The sequence below is a fragment of the Schistocerca serialis genome, chromosome 3, assembly GCF_023864345.2.
Source record: "Schistocerca serialis cubense isolate TAMUIC-IGC-003099 chromosome 3, iqSchSeri2.2, whole genome shotgun sequence".
Taxonomy (NCBI): Eukaryota; Metazoa; Arthropoda; class Insecta; order Orthoptera; family Acrididae; genus Schistocerca; species Schistocerca serialis.
Genome location: NC_064640.1, coordinates 831113679 through 831135903, shown reverse-complemented (window position 1 = coordinate 831135903; position 22225 = coordinate 831113679). Strand labels below are relative to the sequence as shown.

At 40.3% G+C, this 22225-nt stretch overlaps 1 protein-coding gene across 1 annotated transcript in view; it reads right to left on the bottom strand.

Moving 5' to 3' along the window:
* The window catches only part of LOC126471253 (uncharacterized), a 150561-nt gene that overhangs the window by 49353 nt on the left and 78983 nt on the right, over positions 1–22225 (bottom strand). Inside the window, exon 5 of the mRNA XM_050099371.1 lies at positions 6867–7077. Within this exon, the coding sequence (XP_049955328.1) occupies positions 6867–7077 (211 nt within the window). The remainder of the gene's footprint in view (positions 1–6866; positions 7078–22225) is intronic.

Genomic DNA, 22225 nt, shown 5'->3' with positions numbered 1-22225 from the left:
TAAAACACTGCCCTGAGGGACATCATTCTCTGGCCAAAAATAATCTGACAGCCTGTCACCAATTCGTAACCTACAAAACCACTTACGCAGGAAAGACCGTATGAAGAACAGGTGGTGACCACAAAAGCCCCATTGATAGAGTTGTCTAGAATGCTGTCTTCAAGTAGCATTATACACCTTACTGATGTCAAAGACTATGTCAAGAAAGTAATGTTCACATACAAAAGCCTGTTTAACAGCTGCCTCTAGCACGGTCACGTTGTCGACAGTGGACCGAAATCTTCAAAATGCACACATACTGACAACTTAGTTGCCTGGTCTCTAACAAGCAGACCAAGTGACAGTTAACCATTTGCTCCAGGGTCTTTCCCCCACAGCTCATTAAGGTGACTCTCTGATAACTATTGGGACATTTGTGGCCCTTTCCTGGTTTGTGGAGAGGTATCCAAATTGCCTCTCTCCGTGAGTTGGGAAAGCAGCCTGTCTGCTGAATCAAGACATGCAAGGAGGGTTTCCCGTGTTGCTGTTGGCAAATATTGAATTGGAACATGAGAAATTGCATAAAGGTTGCATATTAAGCAGGAAGAGGCTGCATAAATTTAAAGAAGAGTTTCTTGAGAGCTTCAAAGAGAGCATTAGAAAACATATATATATTGAGCAACAGAAACTGCAAAAATAACATAGCAGGAATGGCTAAAATATAAATGCAAAACAGTAGAAGCATGTCAACTATGGAAAATATAGATGCTACCTATAGGAAAATTAGAGAGACCTTTCAAGAAAAGAAGCTTCTTTATAAATACTTGAAGCTCAAGTGACAAATGGTGAACAAAGAAGGGAAGGCTAAAAGGCAGAAGAAATATATAGAAGAGTTATTCAAGGTAAATGAACTTTTGGACAATATTATAGAAAGGGCAGAAAAAAAGTAAATGTAGATGAGATGTGTATTGTGAGCAGAATTTGACAGGACACTGTATGATATCACTTGAAACAAGGCACCCAGAAGTAGACGGCATTCACAATTATCGAGATCCTTGGGAGAGCCACCAGTAACAAATCTATTCCATCTGAAGAGTTGTCCATGTAACAACTCACAACTGAAAAATACTGAAAAGTTACTTACAGATGAATAAAAAAAACTGGTGGAGGCCAACCTCAGGGAATATAAGTTTTGGGTTCTGAGGAGAAATAGGAACATGAAGAAATACTGGTCTTATTCACTTATTTCATAAGATAGGCTGAAGAAAGGCAAACCTAAACTCTCAGCATTTGTAAATGCTTTTGGTAGTGTTTCCTGGAACACATGCTTCAAAATTGTGAAGGTAGCAGCAGAAAAATATAGCCTGTAAACCATGACTGTTTATGGTGTACTACAGTGCTGTAGAGGAAGTCGAGATGAACAGTATGAACAGTATGACACAGGACACTTGGGGTCTACCAAGTCAGGGAATTACTGCAAACTGGCCTACAAAAAGCACCTGAGCTACAGATCCTGTGTTTTCTGTGAGATTTTCACACAAACTATTAACATGGGGAAAAATAAATAGAACCTTTATTGTAGGAAATTTGACACAGATTAATTTTATACTGGGATACATTTTCACTAGAGGCTACAGGTTTTTTGAATCATTCAAGAGAGAAGTACAAATGTGACCTTCAAACTCACACCCACCTCCACTTTCAGTCCTCACCAGTCAGTATCGTAGTACATTGTTCATGGCAATCCCTCCTACTACTGCACAAAGGTTTGTGACTACATAAATTATTGCCTATATTCAACCCTTTCTCTTCATTGACTGAGCTCTTATGCCAATGGCTCAGTCACGTATTTACAGATTGTAAAAAAAAAATTGACATTGGTGTAAATTTTTCTTTACAATTTTGTGTGTTTCAAAAGCATAAAATTAACAGTTACATCATTTTGTCTTGTCTTTTCACTATGAAACTACTGTGCTTGTAGGCATTAAGTTAAAATAAAATTATAAATGTAACTTGTAGCTTAGGTAGTTTTTGTAGGTCGTAATTAGGTACTTTTCCAGATTGATAAACCATGACTGTTTGGTATCACACTGTTTGTCTCTACTTCCTCTACACCACTATGGTACACTGTGAACAGCTATTTATACCCTGTATATGGAGCAGAAGTTATGTACAATTTGTATAGAAAACAGACTGCTGTTATAAGTGTCAAAGGACATGACAAGTAAGTAGTAGTTAAGTAGGGAGTAAAACAAGGTTACAGACTGTCCCCAATGTTACTCAGTCTGCACAATGGGCAAGCAGTGAAGTAATGCAAAATGAGATTTGAAAAGGGAATTAAGATTCTGGAAGAAGAAACAAAACTGAGATTTGCCAATGACACTGTAATTCTGTTAGAGATAAACGACTACGAGGAGCAGTTTTAATGAATGTGTAGTGTCTCAAAAAGAGGTCGTAAAATGAATATTTGGAGAAGTAAAACAAGGCTAATGGAATGTAAACCAGTGGATGCTAAGCCAGTTGGATTAGGAAATGAGAAATAAGAAGTACCATAGACGATTTTTGTTATTTGTGTAGCAAAATAACTGGGAATGGTAGGTTGGTTTAAAAGAGGGAGGGGAGGGGGTGTAAAATGATTACACAAGGGAAAGAAGAATAGAAAGGAGAAGCACAGCACAATAACAGGAGAAAGAAAGAAGCAGAAGATAGACAGGAGGACAACCAACACTACAATGGACAAAACATAAAAAGAAAATCACAGAGAGAAGCAAAGAAACAGGTATAAGGGATAAAAACAAGTGAGCATATGACTGTGGCTGGCCAACCACAAGAACAAAAGGAAAAGCCAGCCACTCTGCGATACATTAAAACATCCAGCCTAAAAGCATTATAGCGGAGAACACGAAGGGACAAAGAACATGCGCTAAAACTTATACAGAATGATAAAACTCACCACCATGTATAAAACATAAAACTAAATTAGTTGATGAGGCATTGTCAGCTAAAATTAGTGGCAAGAAGTCCAGTAACTGAAGAATCCATCTCAGAGCAGCCAAAGGAGGACAGCTCAGCAAGATATGGGTCACTGTCAGCCAGGAACCGCACCGACGCTGAGGCAGGTCATCACAGTGCAGGAGGTAGCCTGTGTCACCCAAGTGTGGCCAACACAGAGCCAACAGAGAACAACAGAGTCCCTGCAAGAGGCCCACGAGGAGATCTTCCACACATTCGTAGTCTTCTTAATGACATGCAGTTTGTTGTGTGTACCGAGGTTATGCCATAGCCACAAAACCTTGTTCATAGTACTGAACGCAGGTCAGTTGAAGAGAAACCAATCTCCATAAGTGGTTTCTGCATAGCCTGCTTGCGAGCCTGTCAGCAAGATTGTTGACTGGTATACAGATGTGACCTGGGGTCCAGACAGACACCACGGAATGACTGGGCCGTTCCAGGACACAGATGGACTCTTGGATGGTCACTACCAAAGGATGATGAGGGTACTACTGGTCAACAGCTTGTATGCTGCTCAAGGACTCAGTACACAGGAGAAATGACTCAGCTGGGAATGAGCAGATGTGCTCAAGAGCACTAAATATGGCTGCCAGATCTGCAGTGAAAGCACTGCAGCCATCAGCAAGGAGTGCTATTCAGTATGTCCTCCATGAACATAGGCAAAGCCAACGTGACCATCAGCCATCGAGCCATCAATGTAAAGCACTTCACTTCATGGCCCCGGTACAAGTCGAGAATCGAGAGGAAGTGACAGCGGAGAGTCACAGGGTTAACTGAGTCCTTAGGGCCATGTGAAAGGTCCAGGCAAAGCTGCAGGCTAGCTGTACACCATGGAGGTTTACTTGAATGGACCTCAAGTATAGGTGGTAAAGGCAAGGACTCCAGTTCGGAAAGAAGGGATAAGACACGAACAGCAATTTGAAGCCCTGACCTGGGCCGCTGATGTGGGAGACGAACAGCCATGGGTGGGAAAAGGAGACGGTGATTGAGATGTGCAGGAGAACTATGAACATGTGCAACATAACTGGCCAGCATTTGTGTACACCTAACCTGCAATGGAGGGACTCTGGCCTCCACCAGGACGCTGCTCACTGGACTCGTCCTGAAAGCTCCTGTTGCTAGGCGAATGCCACAGTGGTGCACTGGGTCGAGTAAATGCAATGCTGAGGGTGCTGCCAAATCATAAACCAGACTCCCATTGTCAATGTGGGGTTGAACAAGGGCTCTGCAGACCTGCAGCAGTGTAGAGCCATCTGTACCCCAGTTGGTGTTGATCAGGCAGCGGAGGGCATTGAGGTGCTGCCAGCACTTCCGCTTAAGCTGACGAAGGTGAGGGAGTCAAGTGAATCAGTGAATCAGGCATCGAAAACCAGTCCTAAGCATCAATATGTTTCCACTACAGTGAGTGGACCATCATCAAGGTAAAGTTCTGGTTCTGGATGAACAGTACAATGCCGACAAAAGTGCATAACACATGACTTTGGGGCCGAAAACTGGAAACTGTGGGCTTGAGCTCATGATTGTGCCTTGTGGATGGCTCCCTGTAGGTGTCCCTCAGCAACACCAGTACTGGTGGAGCAGTACAAAATGCAGAAGGCATCTGCATACAGAGAGGGTGAGACGGATGGCCCTGCAGCTGCTGCTAGATCATTAATGGCCACTAAAAATAGAGAGAGACTTAATACAGAGCCCTGTGGGGCCCCATTCTCCTGGATATGGGCGGTGGGGGAGGGAACTATGGGAGGCACGAACTTGGACACAAAGTGACAGGAAATTCTGGATGAAGATCAGGAGCAGGCCTTGGAGACCCCACTCGTATAATGTGGCAAGGTATGATGTCACCAAGTTGTGTCATGTCATATGCTTTTAGTAAATCAAGAAAGACGGCAACGAGGTGTTGGCGTCTGGAAAAGGCTGTTTGGATGGCCGAGTCGAAGGACACAAGATTATTAATGGTAGAGTGACCCTGGCGGAAGCCACACTGACGTGGAGTCAGTAGGCCACATGACTCCAGGACCCAGTGGGGTGTTATAAGATTCATTGTGGCGTGTAGTGGGCGAGAGGACATTCCCTTCCAGACGCCATTTGCGAGTGCGAAAGCTGGGGTGCAGGAGGGGGGTGGGGGAGGGTTAGTTCTCCGACACAGAGGCTCAAGCATAGTGCTCGGCAATTGCATTTGCGTCAGTAGATAACACGCCATTTGTGTTAACACCGGGAACACCTGTTTGGATCTGGTACCCGAAAACTGGTTTGTTCTTTGCCCAGACTTGGGAAAGTGAAGTATGGCACCCAATGGTTGAGACGTATCTCTCCCAACACCTGCTTCCGTAATTTGATCAGTTGGCGAATGCAGGCACGGAGCTGTTTAAAGGCTGTGAGGTGCTCCAGGGATGGGTGCCATTTATGCCACTGTAGAGCTCGCCAATGCTCCTTAATTTCTTCAGCGACTTCCGGTGACCACCAAGGGACTGCCTTTTGTTGGAGGCATGCTAAAGAGCGAAGGATCATGTTTTATGCCGCAGAAACTATTGTTGTTGTCACCCACTCAACCAGCACATCCATGTTACCATGTGGGGGAGATTCAGCGGTGACAGCAGGGGTTTAAGTTTCCCAGTCTGCCTTGTCGAAAGCCCATCTGGGCAGGCATCCATGGGCCTGATGCCGGGGCAGAGACAAGAAGATGGGGAAGTGGTCACTACCACACAGAGCGTCATGTGCTCACCAATGGATAGATGGGAAAAGTCCTGGGCTGCAAATTAATAACTCAATGGCCAAGTGTTTAAGAGGTTGAACTGAGACAGTAAAGATTCGACATCTCTGCCTCGACCAGTAAGCAGTGCCACCCCATAAGGGGTTATGCACGTGAAAATCTCCCAAAAGTAGAAAAGGTTTAAGTTGATCAGTCAGTGCAGCTAACACATTCAGGTGTACTGCACCATGTGGAGGAAGGTATACATTGCAGACAGTTATTTCCTGCATTGTCTGTTTTCTAAGAGCCACAGATTCAAGAGGGGTTTGAACAGGCACAGTTTCACTACAGATTGAGTTTAGGGCATAAACGCAAACTCCACGTGACACTCAATTATGGTCACTATGGTTCCTGTAATATCCCTTACAGCTGTGGAGGGCAGGGGTCTGCAGTGCCAGGAACCAGGTTTCCTGGAGGGCAATGCAGAAGCAGGTGTAAAGCTAAACAGTTGCCGTAGCCCAGCCAGGCGGTGGAAAAAACTGCCGCAATTCCACTGGAGGATGACATCATGATCCTGGGAAGGCATTCAAAGAGGCAGTTTATGTCTCAGGTTCACCTGCTGCCACCGTCTTTTGCCTGAACAGTCTATATCCATTTTGTCTGAGGGTCTGGCGAGATCTAGGTCCTCACCAGGACCCACAATATGCAAAATAGGAACTGCAAGTCGTCTACCATCAGCTAGTTTCTTAATATGAAATAGCAGGTAAGGTAATATTCTGATCTGGACTCAAAAGTAGGAAGTATAGACACTAAAAGCAGAAGAAGGTAGTTGACCTTTTAGGCTACATAAAATGAAATTGAAAACAAAAACAAATGTAACTTTGGAAAGCTAATTCTTGGCTTAAGTGGTCACCTTATGAGGAAATAAAAGATGGAAGGAATGAACTTTTTACAAAGTTGAGTTTTACTGTGCTTCTCTATTCTGTTCTGACTCCAGACCGAGAACCCTATGGCTCTGAAAGCCTGAGACTTTTATGCTTTTTAATGCCAAGGACAGTACCTTGATACACACCTGTTGTACAAAATAGGGTTTCCCAGATCAATGTTACAAATTATCAAATCATCAAATCATTCACTAGAGCACTAGAACACTAAAATTTGAAACAAATAAATACCATTGTCTCACCATTTGAGTTACGATTTACTTGCATGCTCACTACAAGTTCAGCAGTAACAGGACTCCAAGTTAAGGCTATAACCTTTGATAGACATCCATCTCCAGCTGTATATTTTGCTACAATACTGACTTTTTCAATGTTCCAAAGATACAAGTCACCTTCACTTGTGATACCTGCTGTTACAATCAGTGATGAATCCCATGGATGCCATGCATATGACTGTACAAAAAAAAGAAATATTTTTGGTTATAGCATTTCAAAACTAATTCCTTTACATTAAATTAAACATATCTGAAGGAAAATTTCTCACCAAATTCTAAGATTCTAATTGCTGAGCATTGCATGCCTGAGTAATTGTACATTTGTTTCCAGAATCACAATTATGGAAATAATTATAATACTGGAGGTAGAAAGGATTAAGCTTATTTATTTATATGTTCCATAAATTATGTCCCTGGAGATATTGTGGTTGCCACATGAAGTAGTTTTTGCAACCATGGCCACAATCCATATGCTCTTGGGATGTGAGATACATTGTGTGTGATACCATTCTGAAGATTAACTAAAGTTATTGGCAAGGGGAAGGGGAAGGGGAAGGGGAAGGGGAAGGGGAAATGAACTAATTAAGCTGCATACAAGACACCAAGAATCAGCTTGCATGATAAAGTACCACAATGTACAGGGAATCAGCTATGGGTGGGCATAGGATCAATGCTGTCTGCAAACATGTTGTGTGGGGCTGAGCTACTTGGAGAAAATGATGAGTTAGATAAAGTGTGGTGTTTTTGTTGTCAGGAGTATTATTTGCATATATGAGGTAAATGGTGAGCAGGTATTGCCTGTTAGTATTGATAAATTGGGGAACAAAGATATGGATTTCTCTAACAGATTGTTGGTCACCAATAATTGTGTCTTCAGAGTCCAATTTCTGCATTACCTTTGGAGCTACTGCTACTAGGCAGCAAAAAAGCACCTATCTCCAGGCTCATTGAGGCTATTTACCTGGCAGTACACCTTAAAATTGTGAAAATAAATTTCCTGCTTTCTGTGGTTTCGTCAAAACCTGTTAGAAGACGTAGTGGTGGTGGTGGTGGTGGTGGTGGTGGTGGTGGTGGAGGTGGAATCCAGTACTTTGACTTACAAGAGACTGAACTGACTAAGAATTTACATGAGGACATTGGCACAAAATATTGGGATCAGGATCTCTGCATCACCACCTATCCATCCTTGATGACCAAATAATGGTGATGAATATTTTACTGAACCATCTCGATTTGAACCAGCTTCCTCCGAGTCTGCAGCCAATGTACCTTTTCCTTCATAAGATTTTGTATCCAGTATGTGGAGGAACTGCGTCTTTGGACTAGAATGGAGCATTCCACATACTTTGAGAAAGCCACACACTGCTTATCAGTACAATTCTGCATTTTTACCTACTACACAAAAGAAATGATTATGAGGTAACATAACAGGTATGTGACTGAATTTAGCACTCCATAGCAAACAGAAACTGGTTCATTATTTTTAGTGAGTGAGCACCGACACATGTGATAATAGCATTTGGCACACTTCAAGTAAATGCAATTTGGACATAACTGTTCATGATCTGTGCCAGTAAGACGATAGATAATATGAAAGCCTTTGAAACTTCACAGATGGCAGCTATATTAGAAGACATTACAAGTTGAGAATAGCTTTATAAGTGCAACGAGGCTTCAAAATGATCAATATCCTGTGTAAAAATTAAGATGATAGTGAACAGAGCAGATATTGTTTGAGTACATGGTCAATCAGGCACAGTAATTTATAGGGGGGTTTCAGCACCTGAAGGATTAAAGGTTGAAATGACACACAAATCTAGGCATGGCAAGGTATACAATGGCAAGGGCTACAGGAAAGGAGTGGTAAATCTCAGTCAATCTCATTCTGGGAACCTGTGTTCCACTAGGAGTAAAACAAAATTACATCCTCCATAATCCGTCCCACAAATACAATGATGGTTAAATTAGAGAAAAGGTATATGGAGGGGTACTCACTGTCATTCAGTCGGATAAAATAGTTCATGGGCGAGTGACCAGAATTCAATACAAAATATTTTGACAAGTGACCACCTAGCCACAACCAGATGCACTGATGAACTGACCACATGTGGGCACTTTGCTCTCTTCACCCCTTGACTCCTGTCTCCCACTATGAACGCCATCCATACTCAGCATCTCCTCCCACACTCTTCCCAATGACATGCTACTCTGTCCTAGATTCATGCCCAGTTACACATGCTGGCTACACCTAATTTGTGCTTTGCATACATCCAGAGTTGGTTTATCATATGGCTTTTCCTTCCTCTTCTTAATGAGAGTAACTGGAGGTTCCCAGGTATTATTAAGGATGTAGCCGCTATCACAATCTATCAACAGTTCCCTTACTCAAAGCTCAATAGATTATTTAATGACAGTAATCCCAGAACCTTAGTTTGGCTGTAATCCATTATTTTTAATCTAGATAGGCTATGTTCTGCACCTGCTAATCTGATGGCACCATTTGTGTTCTTGCAACAATCTTCAAGAGTATGCACTATTTGATCTATATATGCTCTGCCACATTGTCAGGTTATCTGATAGACACCACATTTCCATAGTATGAGGTATCTTTCACTTTAACAAGCAGTGTCAGTGTTTTAACTAGTGGGCAGAAGACTGTCTTGGGTTTCCAGAGACTTCATTCTATCTCCCTGGATAGTGCACCACAAAAAAGAATAAATGCAATGCCTGCAGCCTCCCAAGATTCCTCTACTGTTTCTGGCAGTTGTGCAGTTGGTGTAGGACATAGGGATCTCCGAATCTGCCACTCCCAGTAGACATTCTTCTGGAACACTGTTTTAAGATGGTCAAGTACTTGGTTAAGACTATAATTTTCAGAAAGGGTGCAAGCCATAGCTGCCAATATTTTGAGTATGCCATCAATACAAAAGGCCTTGCACCCTCTCTGACAATGAAAGTCTCTATCAAGAACATAAACCTCTCAGGATAGCATTTCAAAATAATGGCTACAAAGAGTGGCAAATTCACAGAGCTCTATGTCCTACACTCACTGTACAACTGGTGGAAATTGAAGAAGAACCTCAGGAGGATGCAACCATTGTATTTATTACTTTTGTGGGGCCTTATATGGAATGATAAGATGAATTCCAGGAAACATAAAGTGAAGACAATCTCTCCGCCACCTACAGCATAGACAGTGTTTTGTAGTGTCAAAGATGACCTCAAAATACAAAAATTTGGGATCTATCAGATACAATGCCAATGTGGTAAGACACATATAGGTCAGATGGTGCCAACTGCCTAAGATCGTTGTCATGAACACCAATAGCACCCCAGACTGCAGCAGCCTAACATGTTGGAAGTTGTGAAACATTTCCTATTGGGATTAAATGGAACTGATTGCAACCACAAACTGTAAGGGAACAAGGAAGTAGGCAAGTGATCGTTCGCCCTCAAGCATGGAACACACATTTCTGTACCCACTGAGTCCGAACTTCTGGGTCATCGTCTGCACAAGTCACCTATTCACATGGAATAGAACTGAGTCTTTCTACTGGCTGCATGATTACTGTTGTCATCAGCCACCGGGCATCCATATTGGGCTTCTGTGTTGTGTATGAGACAGTTGTCAGAAGTGAAATCCTCTGGAATTCCTTTCCTGGGGAGAGAAGAGAACCCACAATGTTCCAGTAGGGTGCAGTGGTGATTGGCATTATTTGTGAATATTCATATTTCATATTCGCACATGGAACCAGCACAAGACAGATGAAGACACCATTCTTCTGTCACAGTGCATCTCTTCAGGCAATGCAGTGGAACAAAACACAGCACTGAAGGTAGGACTGCAGCTGATACTGGTTTTTCTTTGTGTACAAGGGAACAGCAATGATGGCAACTTTTTAAAAATAGACTGACTGGGTTCATTAACTACAATAGATGCATAACAAGTTACAGATTTGCAGACTGTTATAGTACAATTACACTCAGAAATTCAGCAATTAAAAACAGATGCAGATCAAGTAAACTGCTGCACTATGACTACAGCTGATGAAAGCACAACAGATTCAGTAGTAGTTAGGAATTTTTATTTAATTCATACAGTCCAACTCTTTCATGGGAAATCTGATGAGGATGTTCACATGTTTTTAGTAAACTGGAAAATGCAGCAACTTTAGGATCCTAGAGTGATTGGGATAAATTAACCATGGCAAAATGAATCCAAGATTATGTGCTCCATTTTGTTACTTATGATACCATGTGTAGTCAAGTACCTACCTACAACATTTCTAAATGGACACTGGTGCAATGGCACAAGAGGAAGAACAAGGCAAGATTGTACAGTGAACATCTACACAGTCTGCATATACTGGATGGAGAATCTATTGAACATTTTGTGCTCGCATTAGGAAAGTTAATGCTAACATATATGAGATCAGTGAGAACAATTCATACCATGAAGCAAAATTGTTTGAAGCAGGACGAAGGCCATTAGATACATTTTTGAAGAGGCTACAGTGCAAAATCAATTGTGCAGTCAGATTAACACATTATCAGGCATTTGAAGAAGCCGTGAAAATGACAGTTTGATCTGTGAAAGAGCTACAGAGACCTAAAATGGGCCATAAACCAGATTGTCCTGTGTTCTAAGCTTGCATAGGAACGAGTTACCATGGAAACATGCAACAGGCTACAAATACTCACCAGAAGGAGATTTGATGTTTCATTTTTGGAGGGAGAGGCTACACAGTAAGGAGTTTTAGAGAAAGGAGTGCGAGGGATATGTTAAACGAGAGAGGGAATGGAAGGGCCACTACTGCTGTTGCCCCCAAGAAGCGGTAGGTAGTTACTGTGATCTACACAGAAGATAGTTTGGAAGATCTGCTTGTTAACACAATTTACAGTGGACAAAATGTCCATTTTTTAATTGATATAGGGCCCAAATTTCTCCGATGTGGTGCCATGTAGTTAAGGAAAGAAGCTGTAAGCAGATTGACTGTACCATTAAAAGGTGTTATTTTCTTGAGACTAGGCAGAGATGAATATGAGGCCAAAATGCAAGTGATAAGGAGCATAGAGGAAAACTACAAAGATAAACTAGGGTTGGATTTCCCATCAGTTAACCATGGCTCAAATGGCTCTGAGCACTATGGGACTTAAAATCTGAGGTCATCAGTCCCCTAGAACTTAGAACTACTTAAACCTAACTATCCTAAGGACACACACACATCCATACTCAAGGCAGGATTCGAACCTGCGAACGTGGTGGTCGCGTGGTTCCAGACTGAAGCGCCTAGAACTGCTCAGCCACAGCGGCTTCAGTTAACCATGCTCACATCAATGTAGCAAAAAGAAATCCAATTTGGTCATATAGATTATGGCTTCAATGGGATCTTTAATAGGAAGACTCAAAGCAATCTCAGTGCCACTGAGGTCATGCGCAAACAGAGTGGTGACCCAAGTATACCATTCCTAGTCAATGTAAATTTGCCAGATGTTGAAAATACCGTTTCAGTTGTAAATTTCTTTTCTTATTACAACTGGTTTCTGGCTCTCATAAGGGTGTGCACTAGGCATGGTATGCTACCTATGAATGCAGAACAGGGAGTCAAATTTGACAAAGTGAGTGCATTCCCCCAGAGACAGGAAAAATTCTGTGTGATTATACAAAGTAGGCTTTCATGGCCAGTATTGTCTTCTCTTAAAACTCCTGAGCTGCGGTCGATGTATAAAACTTGACCCTGGCATTTTGTATCTGACTGCGGAAAACATACTCTGAGGTAAAGCGGCAAAATGCCACCCACAGTCAGAGACGAAATGTCAGGGGAGAGTTTTATACATCGACCATGGCCTATCAACCCAGAAGTTTTAAGTGAAGAAAATCCTGTATATCAATGTGAAGATACTGAAGTGCCACGTAAGTATTTTGCCATTAACAGAATGATCAGTAAATGGTGACCAGGGGCATTGCTACATAACAAGAACTGTCAGTGTCATTAAGGACGAATCAAGTGGAAAATTACGTGTTCCAGTAAGCACTGACAATATGAGTAATGCAGAAGCAGAATTACCAAGTGAAACTATTGTGGCTACAGTATCAAACATAGTTTACAAAATGTGATAGAAGTCCCCACCAAGGAGAAATACCTATACATAGTAAGGTATTGTCCCCCAAATGTCACTATGAAAGAGGCAACTGATGAAGCACATGGATCAATCAAACAAGAGCTACTTACTGAACCAAACCACTTATTGCCAGAGGATCAGGAAATAATTTCACCATTGCTACTGAGCTACACTGATCTTTTCTTGTAATTGGGATAATCTTGCAGCAATTATATTAGTTCAACATGGGTTACACACAGGAACAGCAGCACCCATCACTCCTTAGTCAATGATATTATTAAAGACCAACTGGAAGCTGGGGGTAACTGAACCTAGAGAAACATCAGATCCATTCTCATCATCACCCATCATAATTTTGAAGAAGAAATCAGCTATAGGAGAATAGATATACAGATTTTGTGCTGATTACCTGAAGCTGAATGCTGTAATGTTACCAGATGTTTGTCCATTACTGGATCTTATACACACTATGGATTATCTTTATGAATGCAAAATTTTCTCTGTTTGTGAACTAACCAGCAGGTACAATCAAATTACTGTACATCCAGACTATTGGGTGAAATCATCATTTATTATGCTTAGAGTGCATACAAGTGTAACCATCTTCCTTTCAGTCTTTGGGGTGTGCCAGCACCATTCCCTGTGAATTTATACTGATGATACATTCAGGGGTATGCTGATATAGTGACAATACTGAAAAAAGGAGCAGTTTTTAATTGGAATTCCAAATGTTCACAAGAAATGGAAGCTCTGAAAATAGCTTTGACAACAGCTGCCATAGTAGCTTATCCAGATTTCTCAAAACCCTTCATCCTAGCAACTGATGCTAGCCATTTCACTTTCACCATGTTTCTTTTACAGGAAGTTAATGGAGAAGAGCATTTAATTTCACTTGCTTTTCATCTCTTGAACAAGGTTAAGTGCAACTATTCAACAACAGAAAAGAAGTTATATGCACTTGTCTATGGCATAAACTAAAAGCAAAGCTTTTTTACAGGGCCAAGAATTCACTGTAGTGATGGATCAATCTGCATTGAATGGCTACTCAACCTGAGAGATCCCAGTAGTAAATTAACTAGAATGTCTTTGTGGTTAAGTGAGTTTCAGTTAAAGGTAGTCCACCAACACATGAAGTTACACAGCAGTGCATATGGACGTAGTATGAAGGTCAGAATACATTTCACAATCAACTAGGGAGAGGAACTAATAAATGTGCAAGGAGCTGACAAGCAGTGTCAGTCATGGAAAAATGATCCTAAATTCAAAGTAGTTGATGGGATACTGAGCAAGATTTCTGTTAAAGGAAACCACATAGTTGTGCCTGAACTATGATTAGAACAAGTTTTAAAAGAATATCTTGAAAGCCCACTCGTAGGATATACTGGCAAAAAGGCAAGTAACCTATGAATAGCACAGCTCTGTTGGTGCCAAACTGGGAAACCAATGCTTAATGTTAATTTTCGCATTGTGACTTGTGCAACAAATTGAATAATGTGGGCAAAATCACCTCCTTTCCCATATCACCCACAGGCTGCTTTTCTTACACAATTCAGTATGTTTACAGGAAGGGAGAAAAATTGTTCCGATATCCTCTTTAACCTGTACCACCTTTATTAAGTCGATGAGAAATATGAAATTAGCTCAATAAACGTCTTCATTAAATCAACTTTCACTCATATAATATGTCAACATGTTTTGATGCAGTTGTGTCACTGCTACTGTAAAATAATGGTGGATGGTGAAGTAAAGGGGATGGGAGTTGTGTAGTCTTTAAGACTTCACACGTCCCCTCTCCCCATCCTATTATCCACTTCCTGGGAATAATAATTGTTTGATAGCATACACTAATGAATGTGACGACATGTATCCTCTTCAAATCATCTGAATGTGCATAACTTTATGTTGATTTGTCACTTGAAATCCTTAAGAAATGAGAAGTAAGAAGCTGGGAACTAATCAGATTCCTTACATAACTTTATGCTGTGTTATAATCAGGAGGCTACAAATGTAGGACCTGCAAGTTTAAGAGACTGAACTTCAGATTTCATGTTTATAGGGTGTTCCAATTCTCATCTTACCAAGTGCCTCTATTCCAGTTTTTGTGCCACTGACAGACTTAACAAATGAAAAGAATTTGTGAGATTCTGAGAAGATCATACAATGTGACAGTAGAACATCAGTCATTATTCCATTTAGAAGTTAAGTAGGTACATAATTTTTATTTTTCTAGAGCTTGATCTGTTATGTAAATAAACTTTTGTCACAATATTTTCATTACCCGAGATTATACGGAGCATGCAATAATTTCTGCTTGTTTTGTAATCATTGGAGTTCTGTAGTCATCTTTGTTACATATGTACCTTGATCATAAATATGTTTCAAGGTGCGTATCTTTCAAGAGATCAAGTCCATCTTAATTACAAACTATTTTTGCCAGTGATGGGTTTCTGAACAACTTGTATGCTCCACAAAGGAGCGCACTCATAAATTAAGAAATGTAAGAGAGCTATTAGTATTTATATATATACTAGAACTAATCTTCATAGATTGTGGATAGTAATTAAGTAGTCATGGATGAAGACGTCTCAATTCCTGTACTACCACAGAGTTCCTGTCAGTGTATTATCAACATTATCAGGATGAAGTGGGGTGCTACATGTTACTAGGTTGGTTCATCTAATTCAGTTGTTCATCAGTGCATATACATAAATTGCTGTCTGTATTTTCCATCAAAGTTAAGTTAACAATTTATTGCAAAAAATATTTTCAACAGCCATAAGTGGAATAACTACATTCAATAATTACATACAGGCTGTGGGCCTGGCTCTCATCAAAATTAAATTGTTTAGCACTACAAGAGCCAAGAATTTATTGTTGTTACAATTTGTGATGAAATTTATTTAAATATTGCTATTCTACATAGTAATCTGTAATTTCTGAAGCTGGTGAGGAGATCTAATCAGCAGATCTAAGCACAATAGATGAATACTTCAAAAACTGGAAACTGATACCAAATCGAACAAAGATGGAAGTCTGCTGCTTTCACCTTAACAACAGAATGGCTAATGCAAAGTTGAATGTCACATTTAATGGTCAGGTCCATCATCACCAAGACTCTCCAAAATATCTAGGAGTGACTCTTGATAGAACCCTCTCTTGCAGGAAGCACATAGAAACCACCACAGCAAATCTGAGATCACGCAATAACACCATACAGAAGCTGAGTGGTACCTCATGGGGTGCAAGAGCTACGACATTGTGATGCGCTGCCTTACGGCTGGTCTATTCTGTTACCAAATACTGTGCCACAGTGTGGCTCAATAGCACACATGTGAGAAAAATTGACATGGCGCTAAATGGAGCAATGAGAAAAATAACAGGCTGCATCAAATCTACTCCTCCATACTGGTTACCACCTCTAAGCAACATTGCACCACCAGACCTCGAAAGACAGAATGCCCTCCTCAAGGGATACCAAAAATTACTTAAAATCCCTGAGCTTCCAATGCACTATGATGTTCCTGCACTCTGAATGAACTGAATAAAATCTAGGCAGCCATCTGCCCTGGCAGAATCACTACAGGCAACTACTTTCAGTAACAACAAAAAGTGGGCAGAAATGTGGAACACTATTGCCCATGAGGAACATCAGACCCTCCAAAGACCTGACAAGACCAACCAGTATGGAACTAATGTGAAGTGACTGGAAAACAATCAGATCCACACAGGCCACTGCATCTGTGCTGAAAAACTCTACCAATGGGGAAGGGCTTCATCTTCTCAGTGTGGCTGTGGAAATTAACACCAGACGATCCATCACATTGTAACAAGCTGTAATAGAAGAGCCTAACATGGGAACTTTGTAAATTTCTTTGAAGGACAGAGGCAGCCCTTGAATGGATTGAGAAATTAGATATTAATTTAGAGGCTTATTTTTCAAATTATGAAATTAATATATTTTTGTAAAATTTTGTAAAACTATGTAATCCACAATTGCTAGTCGCTGTTCATGTGTAATGCCATATGCTAAATAAATAAATAATCTTATTTTCAAATTTAAGTATTTTATGTTCTCAAGTATTTTATAATTCTAAAAGAAATTCTTTATGTGAGTAGTGTTTTGAATGTGTCACAGATAGTGGTGTTACAGTTCAACTGAAAAAACTTATATTTAATATTAGACTTTTTTACATTACCCGACATGTAGATATGTTTGGAATCTCTAGAACATCATTATCATGAGGCCATCTTGAAATTTTTAATCTTCCATTGAAGCTTGAAATAGCAATCCTATTACCATCAGGTGAAAAGTTAATCGTGTTAATACTAGGTAGCATGTGGTTGAGAAATGAGACAGTAATTAAGACCCCTGGTACGGTACATACTTCAATAATTCCTTTTGAGCATCCACTGGAAGAAAGCAGAATTAAGTCAACTTGTATACTATAGCAGTTTACCATCATATACCTTTTAAGACTGATAAAAAGTAATTGTCTTCACAAAGTCTGTTTCTGGAATATACTTGTATGAAATACACTTGAATATGTACTTGGAGTAAGAACATACAGATATTTCTAGAACATTAAACAAACCCAACCTTGAAGTTTCCTGCAGAAATTAATCCATAAATGACTATAGTACTGGTAGCCATTTATTTACTGATTCAGTAATGCCTCAAATGTTCATTGTATAGTAATTTTCTTTCAACCACAATAATATCACAAATTTTATAGATTCTAAAAAATACATTTTTCATGTAATACTTGACAAGCATGAACTAGATTAAGAATGGAGTTTTATAGCAGTTTAAAATTTGACAATAAGTTCAACTATTTGTTGCATTTAGAGAACAGCTACCTACAACTGAATTTTATGGTTTGTCTAACATACTATTCTGGAATATATGGCAGTTTCTGTACAATCAAAACATTTTAACAGTGCTACTCTTGGTCCACCATGAAAATGAATATGGTGCAGACTAAATTCATTTCACAATGTGTAATAAGCCACCATTCACAAGTGAAGACTACATGGGAAGAAAGGGGCCAAGTCCAAATTTGATGAAAATGTATTACTGGCATCATGTAGTTCAGACATACTTTCAGTTGTGTCAAGTTAGCTGAATGTAATAGGTTCAGTCTCAGAGTTAGAGCCAGATAAAAATATGGTCTACACTGAGAAAATGGGTCAAGTCCATCCAAAACACGGATGGGGGAGTTAAATCCTGCAAGATATGGATTTCTGATCTGTATTGATTTTTCTGTTTGGTTTTAAGAAAGATTCATTGTGACACTGTTAAATGCAATGTCATCATTGATTTTTATTTTGTACTATCAAAGTTTACAATTTCTTCTAATATGGAGCAAACCTGAGGTTAGTTTCTTTATTTTATTTTATTGTGCGTTCCATTGATCCTGATAGCAATGGAGTTGCAAGGAATGGAATGCGTCACTATTTTTACAATGTTAACAATACAGCAGCACACAATATGGTAAAGTCATAACAATACTGATAGTAACAACATGGAAAACTAGAAGGAATAAAAATGTATTACACACATCAGAATTAACACTTATGTGTACACATTCAAATTAACAATATCAAAGTACACTACTGGCCATTAAAATTGCTACACCACGAAGATGACATACTACAGATGCAAAATTTAATTGACAGGAAGAAGATGCTGTGATATGCAAATAAATAGCTTTTCAGAGCATTCACACAAGGTTGGCACCGGCAATGACACCTATAATGTGCTGACATGAGGAAAGGTTCCAACCAATTTCTCATACACAAACAGCAGTTGACCAGTGTTGCCTGGTGAAATGACGTCGTGATGCCTCGTGTAAGGAGCAGAAATGTGTACCATCATGTTTCCAACTTTGATAAAGGTCGGATTGTAGCCTATCGCGATTGCGGTTTATTGTATCATGACATTGCTGCTCGCGTTGGTCGAGATCCAATGACTGTTAGAAAAATATGGAATCGGTGGTTCCAGGAGGGTAATACGGAATGCTGCACTGAATCCCAATGGCCTTGTATCACTAGCAGTCAAGATGACAGGCATCTTATCCGCATGGCTGTAACAGATCGTGCAGCCATGTTTCGATCCCTGAGTCAGCAGATGGGGACGTTTGCAAGAAAACAACCATCTGCACGAACAGTTTGATGATGTTTGCAGCAACATGGACTATCAGCTTGGAGACCATGGCTGCGGTTACCCTTGACACTGCATCACAGACAGGTGCACCTGCGATGGTGTACTCAATGATGAACCTGGGTGCAGGAATGGCAAAACTTCATTTTTTCAGATGAATCCAGGTTCTGTTTACAGCATCATGATGGTTGCATCTGTGTTGGGCGACATCGCGGTGAACTCACATTGGAAGCGTGTATTCGTCATCACCATACTGGCTATCACTCGGTGCGATGGTATGGGGTGCAATTGGTTACACATCTCCGTCACCTCTTGTTCGCATTGACAGCAATTTGAACAGTAGACGTTAGATTTCAGATGTGTTATGACTCGTGGCTCTACCCTTCATTCGATCCCTGCGAAACCCTACATTTCAGCAGGATAATGCACGGCCGTATGTTGCAGGTCCTGTATGGGCCTTTCTGGATACAGAAAATATTCGACTGCTGCCCTGGCCAGCACATTCTCCAGATCTCTCACCAATTGAAAACGGCTGGTCAATGGTGGCCGAGCAACTGGCTCATCACAGTAAGTCAGTCACTACTCTTGATGAACTGTGGTATCGTGTTGAAGCTGCACGGGCAGCTGTACCTGTACCCTCGATCTAAGCTCTGTTTGACTCAATGCCCAAGCATATCAAGGCCATTATTACGGCCAGAGGTGGTTGTTCTGAGTACTGATTTCTCAGGATCTATGCACCCAAATTGCATGAAAATGTAATCATGTGTCAGTTCTAGTATAATATATTTGTCCAATGAATACCCATTTATCATCTGCATTTCTTCTTGGTGTAGCAATTTTAATAGCCAGTAGTGTATTTGAGCAACAATATAACACTAGAGCAACAAATAATTTACATTTATGCTTACATTGAATGGTCAGCTCAGTTATATAATAAAAACTTGCTCCTATGCACTAAAAAATTCACTAATTGAATAGAATGACTTTTGTATTAGGCATTCCTTCAGTTTTCTCTAGAACTTTGGTGGTCTTTTTGGTGTGATGGAATTGAATTTTGTGTAACAGCCAGTTGCGGTCTATGTTTTAATTGATAATGGAATATCCAGAAGTAAGCAGCAGTGTTATGTCTAGATAAAGACAGGGCTATGATAGACCATCTGAAGTACCTAAAAAACCAACAACTATGTCACAGAAAACAAGAGATCATTGCAACTGCTAGAAGAATTTTACTAATATGCTAATTGATGCAGAAAAGTCTAAACTCTTATCTAATTTCAATCTACTCAGGGACTGGGATATGAAAAAGTTTCACCTGACAGTACTAATATCTACTGATAATATTCAGTGCCAAAGGTGTCACATAGATGAGACAATAGTTACGTTGCACGAGTGTAAAAACTGCATTCAAATAAATTCTATGTTATGTGACAATAAGTTAAATTAATTCTGCTGTAGTTTCTTGTAATACAGATTGTCATGATACAGAAAGTCGTATTTGAAATTAGATGAACCCTCTTCAGTGAGGCCCACTCTTAAGTTTGATACATGAAAACTGTTGTGTTTTGTTTAATGATACTTGCTTGACTGATGCTAGAAGCTGACAAAACTAAACAGCTACTGTGTTCAACGAGGACATAAAGATGTCTTTAGGCTTTTAGTTTCAAAACCTTTATCAAATCACTGAGATAAGTTTTTTGCTGTGTAATACTCAAAAACAGTACTTCTTGTGCACTGAAGTGCCAAAGAAACTGGTATGGGTATGCGCATTCAAATACAAAGATATCTAAACAGGCAGAATAAGGCGCTGTGGTCAGTAATGCGTATATAAGACAGCAAGTGTCTGGTGCAAGATTTAAGAGAGTTTGAATGTGGCGTTACAGTCAGTGTATGAGCAATGGGACACAGCATCTTAGAGGGAGTGATGAAGTGGAGATTTTCAAATACGGTCATTTCACGAGTGTACCGTGAATATCAGAAATGTGGTAAAACTTCAAATCTGACATTGAGGCGGCTGGACAAAGATTCTGCAAGAACAGGACCAATGATGGTGACTGACAAGAATCATGCAATGTGACAGAAGTACAACCCTTCCACAAATTGCTGCAGATTTCAACGCTGAGCCATCAACAAGTGTCAGTGTGTGAACCATTCAATGAAACATCAGCGATACTAGATTTCGGAGCTGAAGGTCCACTCATGTGCCCTTGACTGCACAACACAAAGCTTTATGCCTTGCCTGGGTCTGTCAACACTGACACTGGACTGATGATGATTGGAAACATGTTACCTGGACAGACAAATCTTGTTTCAAACTGAATTGAGCAGATGGATGTGCACGGGTATGGAGACAACCTTATGAATCCATGGACCCTGCTTGTTAGCAGGGGACTTCGAAGTTGGTGGAGACTCTGTAATGGTCTGGAGCATTTGCAGTTGGAGTGATATGGGACGTCTGAAAGTTTAGATATGATTCTGACAGGTGACACTTACATTAGCATCCTGTCTGATCACCTGAATCCATTTGTGTCCATTGTACATTTCAATGGTGCTGGGCAATTCCAGCAGGGCAATGTGACAAATCATAGGACCAGAATTGCAACAGAGTGCTTCCAGGAAGAATCTTCTGAGTTTAAACATTTCCTCTAGTCAGGAAGCTCCCCAGACATGAACATTATTGAGCAATTTGTGATGCCTGCAACATGCTGTTCAGAAGAAATCTCCACCACCTTGTACTCTTACGGATTTCTGGGCAGCCCTACAAGATTCATGGTATCAATTCCCTCCAGCACTACTTCAGACATTAGTTGAGTCCATGTCACATCATTTTGTGGCACTTCTGCATGCTTGCAGGGGCCTTACACAATATTAGACAGGTGTACCAGTTTCCTTGGCTCTTCAGTGTAGAGTTTAGGGTTATTTTGTTTTTACTTCCCAAAAAATATTAATCTTGTTTCAATTTCAGTGCAAGTAAATGAAATATATTCAGCCATTTTTGAAATTTTTACTTACTTATTTTGCATTTATCACTTCTTTTTACTTTTGC